This window comes from Panthera leo, chromosome C1 (genome assembly GCF_018350215.1).
Source record: "Panthera leo isolate Ple1 chromosome C1, P.leo_Ple1_pat1.1, whole genome shotgun sequence".
In the NCBI taxonomy this organism is placed as follows: domain Eukaryota; kingdom Metazoa; phylum Chordata; class Mammalia; order Carnivora; family Felidae; genus Panthera; species Panthera leo.
This window is the reverse complement of record NC_056686.1, coordinates 85209386-85229334: the sequence shown is the minus strand read 5'-3', so window position 1 is coordinate 85229334 and position 19949 is coordinate 85209386. Positions and strand designations below refer to the sequence as shown.

At 38.0% G+C, this 19949-nt stretch overlaps 1 protein-coding gene across 5 annotated transcripts in view; it reads right to left on the bottom strand.

Moving 5' to 3' along the window:
• CDC14A (cell division cycle 14A) overlaps positions 1–19949 on the bottom strand; it is a 184970-nt gene that overhangs the window by 149202 nt on the left and 15819 nt on the right. For all 5 annotated transcript variants that reach the window (XM_042953050.1, XM_042953047.1, XM_042953049.1 and 2 more), the window contains one exon: positions 12862–12937. In XM_042953050.1, the coding sequence (XP_042808984.1) occupies positions 12862–12937 (76 nt within the window). The remainder of the gene's footprint in view (positions 1–12861; positions 12938–19949) is intronic.

The following is a 19949-nucleotide window of genomic DNA, read 5'->3' as shown; positions in this document are numbered from 1 at the left end:
CTTCCAAGATGTGTCACAATCAGTGAAATGTACCAACTTTCAACTTTCATTTCTATGGCAATTGTCCATGAGCATATTTGAGGGATGAGGGTTACTGGCTCAGACTTTTTGCAGCCCAGTCATAATGCGGATTTGACAATATAACAAACATTTCTCTCCAAGAAGGGAGACATACAATGAGAAATAATTAAATTATTGGCATCTTTATTAATGGGGACCATTTTGGAAGATTTACTCTAAATCTTATACACAAAGTCTAGTCATCCTTTTTTTCTTTTTTAATTTTTGTTATTGAAGGATAGTGGAGATACGATGTTATATTAGCTTCAGGTGTACAACATGGTGATTCAACAGTACTATAGATTACATAATGTTCACCATGATAAGTCCAGTCACCATGTGTCACCACACATTATTACAATAGTATTGACTATATTTCCTCTGCTGCAGTTTTCATCTCCATGACTTACTTATTTTATAACTGGAAGTCTGTACCTCATTATCCCCTCCATTCATTTCACCCATCCTTCCACCCCCGTCCTCTCTGGCAAATACCAATTCATTCTCTGTATTTATAAATCTGTTTCTGGGTTTTTTTCTTGTTGTTGCTATTTGTTCATTTCTTTTGTTTTTTAGATGCCACATATAAGTGAAATCATAGGGTATTTGTCTTTCTCTGTCTGACTTATTTTACTGAGCACCCTCTAGGTCCATCCATGTTGCCACAAATGGTAAGTTCTTTTTTTACAGGTGAGTATTTGTTCATCCTTTTTCTTTCTCTACATACCATACCCAGTTCCAGAAAAGTTATCTTTACTTTTCATATTAGACAGTTTATTTTTAAATGTGTCAATCAGTCTATTTTCTTCTAAAATTTTCAAGTGCCTATATTAACTAGAACATCAATACTAATATTTTCTTTCTAGAATGTTCTATAAAAATCCCTTTTTAATTATCTGAAAATAAATGGCTAGTGGGAAAAGGTAAGCCATCAAAAGGGTCACATCAGCAAATATCTTAATGCAATAACCATATGTTAAATTCATGGATTCAAACAGTTTTATTAAGGCACCTGCTATATGCCATGCAATATGCTACATGCTCAAGGATTCAGCTAAATCCAAAATAAGCAACTTAGTATGTTGCATACATGCTAAACATGACAAGAAGTGTGCAAATAAAAGATGTGTTAAAATGAAATCAAAGTATTAAGCAAACTCAAACATAAAACAATGAGAACACTGACGCAACTAAATGAAATCTGCTCAATTTCTTCATATTTCAAAACAGTCACGGTATTTTGACAAATGGCTTTCAAAACACAGATACATGGGTACCTTTTAATATTTGTCTACAAATTCAAACTGACTGTAAAAGCAGCGTTCTATACCTTACACATTGACCACCACCCACAGAATACCTGCTTTTACAGCCCCTTTAGAAATGTAAGAGACCTCAAATACATACCTTTCTTCATTCACCCTGCTGTTTTCTGTAAGTTAAGAAACTCTTCAAACTCTGAAGTCCATTCTACATGAAATTGCAACATTCTGGCTTTTTTAATGTAACCACAGAAAATGCAGCTATATGTATCCCAGCAATGAGCCTGGAAACCCTCACCACCCCAAGTCAGGCACTTCCTTCCTAACCCAGAATCACATGTTCTGAAAATGGCACTGCTCTTCTTAATTGAACTTTGAGGAGCATCTGGGTGGCTCAGTCAGTTAGTTAAGCGTCCAACTTTGGCTCAGGTCATGATCTCACGGTTCGTGAGTTCAAGCCCATCATCGGGCTCTGTGCTGACAGCTCAGACCTGGAGCCTGTTTCAGATTCCATGTCTCCCTCTCTCTGCCCCTCCTCTGCTTGCTCTCTCTCTCTCTCTCTCTCTCTCTCTCAAAAATAAACATTAAGAAAATTTTTTTAATTGAACTTTGAAGAGTGTTTGCCTCAAAGCGGGTCTCATTACCAAGGTCCTTATTTCCAGACAGGCTTAGTAAATTATCCCTATGAAATAAAGCTTTAAAAAGTACATTTTATTCCATTCAGTTCAGTCAAAATACTGAGGTTATCTAAAGACTTCAAGGTCACTATCAATGGTGCTGACACTTGTCTCCTTGCTTTCTCAATTTGAGAAAACTGTCTGCTGGACATTTCCTTTCGTTATTTTATTATTTGCTTGTTGCAAGTCTGTCTTTTGCTTTGTTTTTGCCACCTATTGTTCTCCATCAATAAGTTAGGCTTGATTTACCCAACGGAGAGTCAAAGCCCTTAAGATATAAGCATATTTTATGGTGTCTAATCCCAAACACCTAAACACTGACTTAAACAGGCCAGGCCCCCATAAACATGAGTCAGGCTGAGCCTAAGGGACTCAGCTCTTCTCGTTCCCAGCCCCTAACTAATTACATTTACTGGTTCCCTAAAACACTCATGGGGAAGAAAAATATCCACAACTGATCCTGAAGTCTGGATTGTGTTTTGATGCCTTTTTCCACTAAGAATTTAGATTTCACAGCAAACAATTGCTATCATTTAATAATGTGGAATTAAATTTATTTTACAAATCCACTTGCCAAAAGGGACAAACTCATAATGGTGTGCTTCCATCACCAACAGTTTTTTTGGTTGCTTTCAAAGTTTTTGCTTTTGTTTGGTTTTTGTTTTTTTCTTTCTTATTCTAAAGTATTTGGGATGCAGAGACCTCCCTGAACCCTCCAACAGCAACCATGAAGCTACAGGACGAAATTCTGAAGGAAACTTTTTTTTCACTGTAAACTTAAAATGCATTAAAGTAAATATAATACAAATTAAAATTTTACGGACTTCAGAAGAATTTTTTAAACTTTACAAGCTTACAGAAATTACATCAGATAAAGAATATTCTTCATAAAATATACCTACAAATTTTAACTTTTTAAATATCTCCTACTAGAAGCTGCCTATAGGATGGAAACATAATTTTTTAACATCCATCACCATACACAATTACAAAATCTTTTTTCTTATGATAAGAACCTTTAAGATCTGCTCTCTTAGCAACTTTCAAATATATAATATAGTATTATTAACTATGATCACCATGCTGTACATTACAATAGCTAACTTTTTTATATCAATTAAGCGAGAGTTTCCATCTAATTTTTAGGATAATTTTTAAAGCTCCTAGCATTTACCTTGCTTAGAGGTTTTTGGAATTCAATTATTTTTCTCAGTAAAGTTTCAAAAGTACTACAATCAAGAAATGATCTGCTTAGTGAAGCTTGGCCAGTATCTCCCAGGTCAGATCACTGAGGCTCAGTTCTCACTCAAGGAATCAAAACTAATTCAAAGTAAATGATAACAGAGAAAAATCTTATGTCATACTGGCCTTTTCCTAATTTTCTGCCTTGCCATGGCCAGGCCTCCCTCTTATAGGTCACTCTGCCCCAGTCTTACACCAGCAATGCTGTTCAACATAGCAGATAACCTGGTACTGAAATGAAAAATTTCAAGGATAGTGTGCCTGGCTGGCTCAGTCAGTAGAGCATGCAACTCTTGATCTTGGGGGTCATAAGTTAAGCCTCACACTAGCCATAAAGTTTACTCAAAGCAAATTTTTTTTCAGGGATAACAAAACATCTTGCCAATTGTTTAGCTAATGCTTTGTATGATTAGATATACATAAACTAATATTTTCTACTTTCAAATATTAACCATGTCCCTCTGTTAAAAAAAATAAAATAAATTTTAAAAATAACCCACAGGGGTGCCTAGATAGCTCAGTCAATAGAGCATTCTACTCTTGATCTCAGGGTTGTGAGTTCAAGCCCCATGCTGAGTGCTTACTTACAAATAAGAAAATTAAAAAAAAAAAAAACCTACTACATATTAAAGCACTCCAGAAGAAATGATACTATCCATTGGAGACACTGATGATTCCAGTACCTTTAGAGAAAACTTTGGCTCATTTTTAAGATCTTTCATGGAGGAACTTACCATGGAGAAGAAGAAAGGGACAGTCTGCAGATAAAAGGATTCCATTTTATGAATAAGCCCAGTAGGTATTTTCTCATACTCTACCCCAATACCAAGAGAACTTAATGCCTCTAACCAGAATTGCTTCTTCCTTACTCTGGCCCAACTCCTCTGTGGCCAGGTATGCTGACTAGGCCCTTCAAGGAGAGCCCTTGCAAAGTTAGACCATCACCTCTGGCTTTCAGTGAGCTATCTGCTCTTAACAAATTCTTTTTGCTTTACATGAGCAGCTCGGAGATTATAAAAACACTGTGTACAATAGCAAAGTAATGCTAGCCACTGGAAAAACAAATGAATATAGCCTTAAATACAAAAGGATCGAGGATGTCACAGAAGGAATACTAAGACCTCTGGCCTAGTTGCCTGCTCTTGCACATGACCAATTACAAATGATAACCTGCAGCCCCTATCCACATTTATTTCAGATTTCTACCTAGCAACTGCAGTATATATGCAGTATATATCCTTCCAAGCCTTCTTAAGTGGACACAGCCAGCCCTCTATAATAACAGCTAACATTTATTGCTACAGTCCATCGTTTCCTAAAGCATAGCAACAGTGCCAGAGGGGTCCAATTTGACCAGACACAGAGTGACTCCCAAACCAGAGATCGTGGGCAAGGCCGAAGTATAATGAATATTCTGTGTCTCTCTTTTACCAAGAGAACATAAGCCAGGAGCCAAAGACGGCCTGGCTTATCACACTTGGCCAATATATTTCTCCTATGTCAGATCACAGACAGTTGAGTTCTCTCAGTAAATATGGTAAATGTTAGAAATTCAGAAATTTCTCACTGAGTTTGATAGTTTTGGTAAATCTCAATTTATAAGGTCACAGTAAGTTTCATGGTGCAAAATTTAAATAATTCTCAGGTCAACAGAATTGGTTGAATTAATCAATCTCACTAAAACTTTTCAGAAATAAAAAAAATCAATCTAAATTATATTTTATTATTATATTTAATCCTGTTAGCAGACTGGCTCAGGGTAACCTAGAGAGCTTATTAAAATACAGATTGCTGGGCCTCAACCCTAGAGTTTTTGACCAGGGCCCAAGAATTTTATTTCTAACAAGTTCCTCAGTAATGTTGATATTGACAGTCCAGGGACAGCACACCAAAATCCACTATGCTATTGCATAAAAATGTGACTTGTCACCCCAGGAAATGTTTTATGTGGCTCCTAAAACACTATCCATTTGGTCGAGTAGCCCCAAAAGACATTTAAATTCTCTTAGGAACTCCAAATCATGCTAAATGCCTTTTAAAAGCATGTCATAAAAAACACATTGCCCCAGATTCCTCAGAAAACTGTATCACAATTTGTAAATTCTTGCACTCCAGATGATAACACCTTAGGAACAAGTTCCTTTAATGATTCAGTAACTGAGCTGCCTTAAATGGCATTTTTCCAGAGGGTCCAAGTTCAGATGCTCTCTGGGGCCAAGAATTTGAAGTGGGTCAGGTGTTAAACCAGAAGAGCATGCCCTATCTCAAGCAGACTTAGCTCCAACCTCCTACTCTCATGTAGGAAACTGAACCCACTATCACACACTTTAATATGTAAAAGAAGCCAAAAATTCAGAATTAAGTGGAAATTTTCATAAATTACAGATGTTGACCATGAATTCAAAGTTTTTAAAGAGCATGCATGCCTAAGAAAGCATGACTGAACTGAATGCAGCCCCCTAGGCAACCAGTTTGCTGAAGCTGCAGGCTGGGTTACTGTGGCTGAAGGAAGTCTGTGGGTTCTGTCAGCATGGACTGAGCAGCTGATGTGTGCCAAACACAGTGTTGAACGACATGGTAACAAGGGGAGCAGAACCTCAGTCTCCAATCTCACAGCACTCACGGTAGAATGAATATTCGATGCTAACCAAGGGAGAGGTACTGGCCAAGGATTATTACAAACAAAAGAGAAGGACTACCGAGGAATGCATTCACAGCATAGCTAGGAGCAATGGAATGATCTTAATTAGAGGTACAGTAATTATTTCATGTAGCAAGGTAAAAACTAGATAAAAGATAGAATACAGTATTGAATATCTATCAATTAATATAACTGAACCTATAGAAATTTCCAGACCTGGACTGCTTACCTGAGAATCAGACTTCTACCACTGCTATGTAAATCATGACAAGCATGCAATCTAGCATATAAACATTTAACAGTACTTATAAACTGAAGTACGACAACTGTTATGAGAGAACAATACAAACTAAGATGAGGGTATTGACCCTAGGCAGCCATTTTCTATCTCAGAAAGGAAAGCTATGTGAAACCCTGCATTCTGGAGGGCTCACTCCTGGAGAAAAACCAGTCACAGCAACTCAGAAAGAGAAAATGTTGACATGCTACACGAGTCACAAATAGCCCAGGCTCCGCTCGGATGGCAGTGACATAACAAATCATGCACTTGTTCAGCTTAGGGCAGGGGACCACAAACTACTCAACCATTCCAAAACAAGAGGTGGTCGAAGATAGTGCAATTCAGCTCAAAGCCAAAAAAAAAAAAAAAAAAAAAAAAAATCAAAACGCAAAAAACACAAACAAGAGCTCATGCATCATTCAGAACAACAGATTTTTTAAGTAGCCTTCCAGTAAAGTTGTTTGCCATGCTTAAAAGTAAAATCTTCATATCATTTGGTTAGAATACCATGTTTAATTAAACTATAAATCAGCCTGATGGAGCTCAGGAAGACATTACTGCGGCCTGGACAATATGCTCTTTAATTAAAAAAAAAACAAAAAAACAAAAAAAAAAAACAGAACCCATGCACTTCCCTAAACAAGCAAGCTCTGCCAGTGATGGTGCTCAGATTAAGTAGATTATAGCATGGGGACCGTGGTGACCAAGTCATCATTCTCTTACAGGTGACTAGGCTAGCCCAGCAATGGCTGCAGCAATCAGCGTCTCCAAAGCAATCAGTTGTCACCTCATTGCAAAAGCGATAAAATGAACAGGTCTTCCTGTCAGCAGCCATGACCTCTACATGTTTTACCTCCAACTTTCCCAGGAAAGGGATATTCTTGAAAATTTTCTTTGGCTGTACAAAACAAAATATGGTTTATGTTTTCATTTAGAGCTAAAACAAAATAGGTTGAGCAGCTTCTTTAAAAAGAAAAAGGTGTCTCTGTGTGGTCCATTTTATTTCAAACCCAATATGTTTCATTAATGAAATGACACATGTGATCAGAGTAGAAATCAAAATGTTAGAGAAAAGTTGTTCATAAAGATTTGGTGGAAGGCATTTGGGGATTCTCCATGCCTGAGGATTTCTGAAGGAATCAGGAAGGACTCTGTACCTTGCAAACTCTATGTATGCCTACTCCCATGTGAATTAACATTGCTTTAGAACGCCTGATACCTCTTTAAACTACATGAACTGTCTCCAGAATAATTTGTTTTTCTTCCCCCCAAAGCCCATGAACCTGAAACAGAATATAACCTCATGAGGAAATCTCAACATGTATTTGTAGTTATAATAAGAGGGTGGTCTGATCATTATATCAAAAGAGTTCTTGTGTACAAACTACCTGATACACTGGCAGGTGCCTGGTTACCGGATAAGATTACTGCACTGATTCATTCAGCAACAAGGACATTCCCAGAGCCCCCACCATCTGCCAGGTACTCAGTGCTTTAATACAATTGTCCATTTCACCAGGCCCACCCCCCTTCTCCTTTTAACCTGAAAGGCCTATGTGGGATGTTTTGTACATTTAAAATTACACTTCTGTCAATATTCTTTTAAAGCTTTTGAAAACAGTTTTCAAGATTACTATAAGTATCCTGTTGATTCATAAGAGCAAGTATTTAAAAAAAAAAAAAAAAATCACTGCCCTAGAAAATGTCCCCTTTTTTCAGTGATGTTCTTAGATAGTTTTTTCACAGACTGAGGTTTTAGTTTTCTCAAAGGAAAAGTGAAATCAGCAGTTAAAACTGTATTGACCATTTTAGGAAAAGCTAGTTCAATCATAGGATTATAAAACTTTCATATTATTGTATCAGTCATTGAAAGATTTTCTTAAATGACCAAGTTTAAACAAGGTACTTTTTTTTTTTTTATATCACTATGTTAACTTTTGTTAAAACACTCTTCCCTTTTAGAAGCCTGTATATCCTAGCCCAGTGTTGTTACCATTGTCTGTGCCAAGAATCCCTTTAAGAATCTGTTAAGGGGTGCCTGGGTGGCTCAGTCGGTTAAGCATCCAACTTCAGCTCAGGTCATGATCTCACAGTTTGTGGGTTCCAGTCCCACGTCAGGCTCTGTGCTGACAGCTCAGAGCCTAGAACTTGCTTTGGATTCTGTGTCTCCCTCTCTCTCTGTTCCTCCCCCATTCATGCTGTCTCTCTCCCTCAAAAATAAACATTTTAAAAAATCTGTTAAAAAGTTATGAATCTTCTAAGAAGAAAATATAAATACACACAAAATTTTAAATATAATTTCAGGGGCTTATGGATTTCTTGAAATACCAAATTAGCAAGTTCTGGTCTAATCTATCAATCACTGATGGCATTTTACATTAAACAACTTACACAGTTTTACCAATTGTTCTCATTTCAACAAATCTTCCTTTTTTTTGGACTATCTCCCTCATTACAGTAACTACTGACCAGAAATTGCAAACTACAACCTATTACTGCATAACTCTTAGTACTTACACTTTTTAAAATATAGTTTAAAATTTTTAAAAATAGGTTTTTTGTTGGTGATGGTGTTTTCTGCCTTTGGTTTTTGAAACTAAGTCGATGTTTGCTGGATAATTTTCCATTCTAATCAACATAATTATAGTAAAGGTCCCTGGGAATAGAGGGCATACTGACACACACACAAAAAAAATAGCAATAAATCACTGCCTCAAATCATCAACTTGAAAAAAAATACCTTTTGAAAATATAAAAATTAAAAATTTAGGTTTGGAACAGAATGCACTGCAAAATATTACCTATCTACATAAGGTGTCAAATAAAAGAGAAAAAAATCATAAAAGCTTTTTTGGAAGAAATAAAAATTGTCAAAGTAGAAAATAACATGTTGCCTAAAAAAGCTAGGAAACCACACATGAACAGTAGTCTAAGAAGCTGTTATCAGTTAAAATAGTGCCAAATTAATGAGAAAGAATGAAATATGGCCCTGTGTATCAACGTGGATGGAACTGGAGAGTGTGATGCTAAGTGAAATAAGCCATACAGAGAAAGACAGATACCATATGGTTTCACTCTTATGTGGATCCTGAGAAACTTAACAGAAACCCATGGGGGAGGGGAAGGGGAAAAAAAAAAAAAAAAAAAAGAGGTTAGAGTGAGAGAGAGCCAAAGCATAAGAGACTCTTAAAAATTGAGAACAAACTGAGGGTTGATGGGGGGTGGCAGGGAGGGGAGGGTAGGTGATGGGTATTGAAGAGGGCATCTTCTGGGATGAGCACTGGGTGTTGTATGGAAACCAATTTGACAATAAATTTCATATATTAAAAGAATAAAAAATAAAATAAAAATTAAAAAATAAAAAATTTTTCTCACTGTAAAAAAAAAAAAAGTGCCAAATTATTCAGAGAAGTAGGGTTTGAGGACCAAGTAAATACCATCATATCTGGTCTTTAAGATGTCTCTAGAGCAGTTTCAGCAGGGTAAGGAAAGCAAAAGTGAGACAGCCAAGGATTATGAAACCAGTGCATAGTGAGGATGAAAATAGTGAGGGCAGAGTATTCTGAAACCTCCAGAGACAAAAAGATAAAAGAGCACCTGTAAATCAAGGGGATCGTGATAAGGTCAACAGAATTTTGTGTGTCTGGTGACCCTGTGCTGGGCACTGGGGACACTGAATTCTATGACATGTCTCCATCTGCTAGGAGGGTATAGTCTAGTGAAAGAGAGCAATGTACACAGGGAATTATTCATCAATAATAAAGATCTCCAAACGGGAGGCACCTCCAACCTTGTTCAGAAGGACAAGGAGATGCTTCCTAGAAGCCACGGTGTCTGAACAAGGTCATAAAGAACAAGGAGTGATCAAACCAGGGGAAAAGGACATTCAAGTCAGACTGGACGTCACAAGCCATTGTGTGGGGCAACTGGTGTGGTTCAGGGTAAAGTGCACAGCCAGCAGTGGCAGGAGTACCGCAATCTTGAGTAAATCAGTAAGTTAGCGCATGAAATCATCCACTGGGAAAGACACCAAGGGTGGGAGCTGTGAGGCCAAGCAAGACAAAAGGCATGGAAGCAAGGTGCCCAAAGGTCTTACCAAAATGCATGAACACAGGCTGCAGACGAGAAACACCAACAGGGATCCGACTGAGAAAATAGAGAGCCTGAGGGCCTGGAGATTACACGAAGGTGAGAGAGACAGAATGTGGGAGGTATGCAACAAGAAGGGTACATTTAAAGCAGGAAAGCCTGGAGTCTGAGTTCCTGGAAGAAACGTAGTTGGAGTGGCAGTAACAGTCACTGGAGCAAACGAAGCAGAGGAGCCTCAAGGCCACTATGGACATGTTTTCAGGGCAAAGTCAGCTGGGGTAGTGCTGTGGGTGAGCGCATGAAGATTATAAACCACAGAGGCTCCTCCAGTGATGAAGGTGGAGAGGAGCATGAATAAGTCACAAGCCTTGAAATCTAGCCCCCACTTTACCTTGTAGCCTTGGACAAGTCACCTGCTTCTCCTGGGCCTTCCTTTCTGCACCTATAAAATGAACTGGCTAGACTAAATTGTCATTTGGATCCCTAAAATTACATCAAACAGCTTTTGCATATGGAAATGACAGCCAGGAGACTGGGAAGGTGTTCATAACCTTGGTTGAAGAAATGTTATTGTTATTTCCTATTCAAAGTCATCAATGTTCCATTAGTAACTTTCTTCTGTAGAAGACGTTAAAATTTGCAAAGCCTTTTGCAATATACTCCTAACCACCCCTCTATGAAAGCTCTATAATCCCTATCTTATAGCTAAAGAAACTGAGATTACACAAGGTTGAAGCAATTGCAGCTTCAAATTGGTAGTCAAGTCATTTCTCCCAATGTAGAGATTCTACTCGGATGCTTTGAGATAACGCATGACTTATCAACATCTGGGTTTTGAAAATTCATTCCTTCAGCAAGTAACAGGGTATCTACTAGCAGTACTAAAGCAAAAACTGTCCTTCCAGGCATCCATCAGATTACCTGATCCCTGAAATGAACCAAGGGACTGCTGAACTCTATTAAACTTGCATAATGTTGAAAGAAAGCTTTGTAAATGAAAACAAATCAAAACAAGTCCATGTATACACTTACCTATACAGTTTGGTGTAAAATATGGTAGAAAAATAGCCTTACTCAAGCCATCTACTTTTATGTAACTGATATAAGCAGAAGACAGAGTCAGACCAAAAAAATTATTTTTGAAATAATTATTCTTTTCTCTTCGATCTTCCAAGTAATGGTCAGGTCCTGAATTGTTAATTATAATACCCAGTTCATACCAACTACATACTAACAGGACTAATCAAGAAAGCAAAAAAAAAAAAAAAAAAAAAAAAAAAAAAAAAAAAAAAAAAAAAAAATTCCTAGGTCCTCAAAAGGAAGTAATAGCCTTCAATTATTTATGGATTATCCTTTCCTTGTTAATCATCCACTAAAAGTCCACTTTATGTTTTTATATTAAATCCTTTTTAGGATATTTGCTTCCTTGGTGATTACAAAAGTTTCCACTTTATTTCCTAAACTATAGGCAGTAGCTTCTTTTCTGAAAAATGTAGACCAGTTTAGTTAAAGGAATTTACGTACACCTTTTCAAGTCAGATAATACTTTACAAATTAATTCTTTAAACAGTTGATTGCAACAGACCTTATGTTATATGATTATTGACTAAAATAAAAATCTCTCTTTGGTATTCATTCCATGACCATTTAGCATTTTCAGATCAATGACAAAAATCTGTGAATTCATAAATATACAACATATTTTGCAGGAAATTCTCCACTACAGACAGTCTTTTATCCCTAAGTTCAATAAAAATCAATCAAATCAAAAGATCACTAAACAGCTAATATGTACAAAGTACTGTACATCGTCACACCAGTGACACTGTAACTAGCAGAAAGAATAAGCCACCTGAGCATTATAATTTCGCAGTTATCTTTAACAGCATGCTGTGTAGTATTTGACCTTCCAAACTGAAACGTTACATTTAAGATCCTCATTTTGAACACTGGAAGACAAAGATAAATATCTCTATGTGATGAAATAAATTTACCAAAACCAGGATTACATGTAATGCTTTTCCTCACGTATCTTTAGAGTCTAAGAGGAAAAAAAAAACCATGTAAATCAAAAATACAGATGAATACTGAATGTATGATCCAAATTCTGTCACAACAGGTAAAGTCCCTGTTGTATCACTACTAGCTCATCCATCCCACTTGGCTGCTAACTCTACAAAGATGACCTCCAAGAAATACATAAAAATTTCAATCTTGATCAGACAGGAAAAGCTTGAGAGCTACTGCGATGCCATGATGAGTGTCTTCATCACCTGGTTTCAGATAAACCATCCTAGGGAGGAATTTGATAGACTCATTAAACAGCAACCTGAAAGGTATTTGTGCTTTCTTTCTTAGATCGCTATTCCAATGACTTCATTCAGCTCACATTTCAATTCATCCTGAAAAATGGAAGAGGTTAACATGTCCTTTATGGGGTAATCAGGTGGATCAGTTTCAACTTCTCATTTATATGAGAGTAAACTACTCAAATAAATATCCAAAGATCAAGATTACCTAACTAAATGGTGTGTGCACGGCAATCCCAGTGATCAGATTTCAAAGTTAAAATTTCCAATAACAAAATATAAACATCATCATAGTACTCACTTTCAGTTTCTTGTTTAGCTTACAGCAGTATCTGTACACCATTGCCAAGTTCAGAGGTCCAAAATCTGCATAAAAACTGGGATTTAAAAAAAAAAGCAGTATTTAGTAGAAAAATAATTTTCAGGAACATCAATGCTCATTTTTATTTTCACTAAAATTGCAAATTTCAGTTATCTTCAGGAATATGGGTCATTATATAACTGATTCATATACTCCAAATAACTAATGATTTCACCCAATTACTGTAACTAGTCTCTTAACAAGGAACTATTTGGACATTTTTGAGTTCCACCTTGTTTTATCTCCCTGCCAGGACACTCAGTAAAATGATTAAAAAGCAGGCCACAAAAGAAGCAAGATGAACATAACATGTGCATTCATTTCCAAGTTGGATTTATCACCTACTTAGTCACCAATTCTAACTACTCCACTCAAACTTTGCTCTCAGTTCTCGAGTATCTTAAACCTAGTGGTCTTCTTGCAGTTTTCTTCTCCTTGAACATTCCACATTATATGACACACTGGTCCATCTCCCTCTCTGCAGACATCTCCAGGATACAGTCAGCGGTCTGCAGATCTCTCTTACCCACTATCATGAATTTCACTGATGACCCTACAGAAGAGCGATGGCTCCTACAAGTGAGACCCAGGATCAGTCTTTTCATCTCCAACCACCTCCGAACCTACATCTACAGGTCCTTCTGTCACCTGGAACTTAGAACATCTAAAACTCAACCCATCTAAGGGAGCCTCGGTGGGTCAGTTAAGCATCCTACTTTGGCTCAGGTCATGATCTCACAGTTCATGAGTTCGGGACCTGCACTGGGCTCTCTGCCATCAGCACAGAGCCTGCTCAGCATTCTCTGCCCCTCCTCTGAACTTGCCCTCTCTCCCTCAAAAATAAATAAACATTAAAAAAAATGTTTTCTCGGGGCGACTGGGTGGCTCAGTCGGTTAAGCATCTGACTTTGGCTCAGGTCATGATCTCACGGTTCGTGGTTTGAGCCCCATGTCGGGCTCTGTGCTGACAGCTCAGAGCCTGGATGGAGCCTGCTTCTGATTCTGTGTCTCCCTCTCTCTCTGGCCCTCCCCTGCTCATGCTCTTTCTCACTCTCTCTCTCAAAACTAAATAAACATTAAAAAAATTTTTTCTTTAAGAAAAAAAATGTTTTCTTAATAAATAAATAAAATCAACCCATATTTCCTTCAAATCAGCCCACCAGACTAAAAACACTTCTCGCCTTCTCCCAGTTACTTGGGCACGAAAACTTTCAATCACAAAAGGGCAACAAATAAATATCAATTTCATTCTCATTTACTAGAAAGGCTACTCCTCTAAGTCATCCCTTGCTTTTCTAGTCCTATGTTAGCAACAAAAGTGCAGGGGCTCTTCATTTCACATCCTCACTGTTTAAATTCCCTCTCCCCTGCCCAATCATCCTGTATTCCGCTCCAGAGATTAATCTTCACAATATCTCACTTGTCACATATCTTCCCACCATTCAAAGGTGTGTAATGGCTCCTTACTCCCCTCAGAATAATTCCACAGCCCAGCAATCAAAGCCCTACATGTCATGTCCTTGGCTTCCAAGATGACCTTATGCCCTAATGGGTCCCATATGGAATCTGCATTTCAACAAACGCATCCGTTCCTTATTCCCAAATACTCCGTGCAAATTCTTAATCCAAGCCTCTGCTCACATTGATCTCCTTGCCTGGATCTCCTTGCCCTCCTATTTCTCTTTCTGTTCCTCTCTAGCTTCCTCAAAAGCCCAGTTCAAATCCCACTTTTCCAGTCACCCTTAGGAAACACTAGCCTCCTCTCAAAGTTCCCCAAACTTACTGAGACACTATCGCATGCTGTGAATTATCTTTAAGTGTAGATCCTACCTGCCCAACTACAGAGTAAGCCTCTCACACAAGGATTGTATCTTATACCTTACAAGCTTAGAAGAATATCCTGCTCATAACATTAAAACGTCAATGAATGAGTTCTCATTATGAATTTTTGCTCATTAATGCTCAAATTCAATTTAGCCTGGACCATAAATTTTCTAAATATCAACAAGTCTCAAAAAAAAACCCATCCCCAAAAGACCTTTCTTTTGAGGGAGTCATTGAATTTTTTTCTGCTACCTAAACTACAGTATCATAGATATGTCATTGCACTGCATCAAATCTGCCAGGAGCCATTTGCCTTACATAAGAATACTAAACTTGTATATTTTATCTACATTAAGCAAGTGTGTAATATTTTGGAACTTTATATTTCAGGTAACACCAAATTTTCCTGTCCCTATACACAGGCTTCACGAGAGTAAAAACACAGGGTTGCCAAAAAGGAAAACGTGCAATGATTGGAAACAAAAGGATATTTATTGGGGCTCCGGGGTGGCTCAGTCAGTTAGGCATCTGACTTTGGCTCAGGGCATGATCTCATAGCTTGTGATTTCAAGCCCCACGTCAGGTTCTGTGCTGATAGCTCAGAGCCTGGAGCCTGCTTCAGAGTCTAATGTCTCCCTCTTTCTCTGCCCCTCCTCAGTTTGTGCACGCACTTTCTCTCTCTCTCTCTCTCTCTCTCTCTCTCTCGCTCTCAAAAATAAGTAAACTTAAAAAAAATAAAATAAAAAATAAAAATATATTTATTTCTAAAGTCCCCAGTGTGATGCTGTGTTGTAAGTATAAACAAAATACACATGAATCCAAAATGAACTGTGCTTATTATACCTAATTACAGACCAGTCTTGGATGGTGAACAAGAATCCATTCAAAAGAATCAAAATGAAAAGAATATAAAATAAGCACCTACCAGCATGATTAAGGTAGTCCTAATTCTAACACAGATTTTCTTGTCCTTAAGTTATTGGAAGCAACGCTCTTAACTAATCTGTTTTTCCCCTACTCAAACATGACTGTTGACACTTGCCGAATGTTAAGGTAAATCTAGAATTTTTAATTATGGTTTTATCAGCATTTTAGATTCACTTTGAACAAATTTCAGGAAAGCACAAGGAATTCAAGGCATCTAATTCCATTTTTGCGCTAACCATTAGAAGCCAACTTCAATCTCAAACTCAAAGTTGCAGAGTTTCTAATTGCACAGCCAACTTAACCACATGTCATTTTGGAAGCAACACAGTTAACAAACATACCAGTTTCACCAAACATCAGATAAGTAAATTAGTATACTCCAAAAACACAGGAAGAAGTAAATCAAAGACTCACTACATGCTTAAGTCGATTTGTACTGTCCAACATGGTAGCCATTAGCCACCTGTGGCTATTTAAACTTAAATTAATTAAAGCTATGCACCCTATGTCTATTGCAGCATTATTTACAATAGCTAAGATATGGAAGCAACCCAAATGCCCATGCATAAATGAATGAATAAAGAAGATGTGGTGTGTATGTATACACACACACACACACACACACACACACACACAAAAAACAGTGGAATATTACACAACCACAAGAAAGGATGAGATCATGCCACTTGTGACAACATGGATGGACCTAGAGGATATAATGCCAAGTGGAATAAGTCAGACTGAGGAAGACAAATACCATATGGTTTCACTCATATATGGAATCTAAACAAAAACAAAAACAAAAACAAATGAATAAACAAAGAGCAGAACCAGAGGTGTTAATACAAAGAGCAAACTGCTGGTTGCCAGAGGGAAGAGGGATGAGAACAGGCAAAATGGGTGAAGGCGAGAGGGAGATACAGGTCTGCAGTTGTGGGATGAATAAGCCACAGGGATGAAAGGTACAGCCTAGGGAATATAGTCAATGGTATCGTAAAAGTGCCGTAGGGTGACAGATGGTAGCTACATTGGTGGTAAGTGCAGCATAATGCATAGAGAAGTTGAATCACTATGCTGTACACCTAAAGCTAACATAGCTTTGTGTCCACTATATTCAAATTAAAAATGTTTAATTAACTATTAAAGTTAAATAAATTAAAAATTCAGTTCTCACATCATATTAGCCCATTTAAAGTATTCAAAAGCTACATGTAGCTAATGACTACTGATTTGGAAAATGAAAATATACATTTCCATCAATGCAGCAAATGTTCTGCACCGATAGAAAACACTGATCAAGATGAAAAGATAAAATGAGAACAAAAATAACTATACAACACTGGAGAAAATGCCAAGTACCACGAGTGAGGTACAGATAAAGTGTTTGAAGACAGTTGATACCTTTCCCCTTCAGACACCCACATATTTCCCTAAGTGAAATTAGGCTCTGGTAATTCCTACCCTCTTTTGTTCAAGGGAATCGTATTTCCAAAAAGACAACTTGGGACCTAGAACAGGGGAGGATAGAAAAATAGAAAAGGATCCTGTCCCCACTCTCCTCTACTATTTCTCAAAGAAACAAGTTGCTGTAAGAGCATCAGATATCTACAATGAAGAAGGTATACCTCCATCTTGGCCATAGCACCATGTTAAAGGTAGAAGCAAAACAACCTGAACCCAGAGAGTTTCCCACGTCACAAAATCTTGAAGCTCAAAGAGCCAGCTTTTATATTTCACAAAACGTGGGGTGAGCTACAAGTCATACTAAGAAATTCAGTCAAAACCTTTGCATAGCCAAGAACAATTTTTTTTTTTTAATTTTATGTTTTATTTTATATTTGAGAGACAGAGAGAAAGAGAGCACAAGCAGGGGAGGGACAGAGGGCCAGAGACAGAATGTGAATCAGGCTCCGGGCTCCAAGCTGTCAACACAGAGACCAACACGGGACTCGAACTCACGAGCAGTGAGATCATGACCCGAGCCGAAGTTGGACGCTTAACCAACTGAGCCACCCAGGCGTCTCCAGCCAACAGCCATTTAGAACAGGTCTTCAAAAGTCAGAACTTCCACAGGCAAATACAAAGCCAACAAACTCTATCTTTTTTTTTTAACGTTTATTTATTTTTGAGACAGAGAGAGACAGAGCATGAACGGGGGAGGGTCAGAGAGAGAGGGAGACACAGAATCTGAAACAGGGTCCAGGCTCTGAGCAGTCAGCACAGAGCCCGACGCGGGGCTCGAACTCACGGACCGCGAGATCGTGACCCGAGCCGAAGTCGGCCGCTTAACCGACTGAGCCACCCAGGCGCCCCAACAAACTCTACCTTAAGGCCATTTTATATATCCTCTCCTCACAATGCCTGCATTGCTAAGAATATAACTGCATTTATAATAATATTGTTTTATGTTTCTGTATTGTTTTCTGTTTTCTAAATGATCCTGAAAATGTCAAGATCATTGAGGCAAAAAACGGTCACAGCTGCTTCCACCACTCTGGGTTATCACCAACTTTTGATATAATAAAATGCCATGAGTAAAGAAGACACCTTCCAACAACAGTCTCCTTTTCTTTCTTTAGGTTTTTATTTAAATTCCAGTTAGGTAAGATATAGTGTAGTATTAGTTTCAGGTGTACAATTTGGTGATTCAACACTTCATACAATATCCTGTGTTCATCACAAGTGCACTCCTTAACCATCATCTATTTCACCCATCCCACCCCCCTGCTGCCCTCCCCTCTGATAATCGTCAGTTTGTTCTCTACAGTTAAGAGTCTGTTTATTGGTTTGCCTCTCTCTTTTTTTTCCCTTTGCTCACTTGTTTTGTTTCTTAAATTCCACATATAAGTGAAATCATATGGTATTTGTCTTTCTCTGACTGACTTATTTCACTTAGCATGATACTCTCTCTAGCTCCACCCATGCCATTGCAAACAGCAAGATTTCATTTTTTTTTTTTAATTTTTGTTTAAGTTTATTTATTCACTCTGAGAGAAAGAGCACAAGTGGGGAAGGGGCAGAGAGCGAGAAGGAGAGAGAATCCTAAGCAGGCTCTGCACTGTCAGCACAAAGTCCAATGTGTGCCTTGAACTCACAAAACATGAGATCACGACCTGAGCCAAAGTCAGATGCTTAACTGACTGAGCCACCCAGGCGCCCCTCATTCTTTTTTTTTTTAATTTATTTTTACTTGTTTTGAGAAAGAAATAGAGAAAAAGGAGGGGACGGGAAGAGAGAGAGGGAGACAGAATCCCAAGCAGGCTCTACGCTGTCAGTGCAGAGCACAATGCAGGGCTCAAACTCACAAACCGTGAGATCATGACCTGACCCAAAATCAAGAGTCAAACGCTTAACCAACTTAGACACTCAGGCACCCCAAGATATCATTCTTTTTTATGGCTGAGTAATATTCCATTGCATATAAATTGCACATCTTCTTTAGCCGTTCATCTATCAGTGGATACTTGTGCTGTTTCCATAATCTGGCTATTGTAGCTAATGCTACTATAAACACTGGGGTGCATGCATTCATATGAATTAGTATTTTGTATTTTTTGGGTAAATACCTACCAACAACATGCTTCTTCATAAGAATTCTCCTTACCAGCAGTGGGAGGAAATGGAAACACATTTAATAGGCCAGATCATTACTAGAGAGAAATATTAAAATACAAAAACCAACTGATATCAATTGAAGTAAGTCAAATGTGCTAAAAAGCATAAAATATGTACTTCAGCTACTTGCAAATTGCAGCCAAGGCAAGAGAATGAAAAAGTTGGGCTCAGGGTAGAAGAAAAGAAATGGAAGGTCATCAACCTGGGAACAATGAAAGGGGATGAGAAATGGCAGAGAGCCCTGCAGAGACACAAGAAAGGAACCTGAGGGCTGAATGGGCTCCTAAGCCTGAAATTAATGACTCTACATAGAGTCTTCTCCATTTTGGCAATTCCCAGGAAGAGGCCTCCAGAGCCACAGCCAAGCAATGGCCACCTCTTTTTTCTTGGGTGGGGGAGAGATGGGTAATCTGATCTCATGTGGGCTCATTTGGGCAAGGAAAACCGTGGATCCATTATTTTATTATTTCAGAGCACCTTCAGCTTTCCCTCTAAATGAATGAATGACCGATCAAATGAATCCCTCTTATCTATTTGTAAATTTCCCCTTGTAGGTTGGCCAATTATGGGTCAATAACCAGAATGAAATTCATGAACTATTAAGTAAAAATCATTTCATCTATCTGTTATTCAGTAAGTATAAAAAGCTAAAATCAAACTCT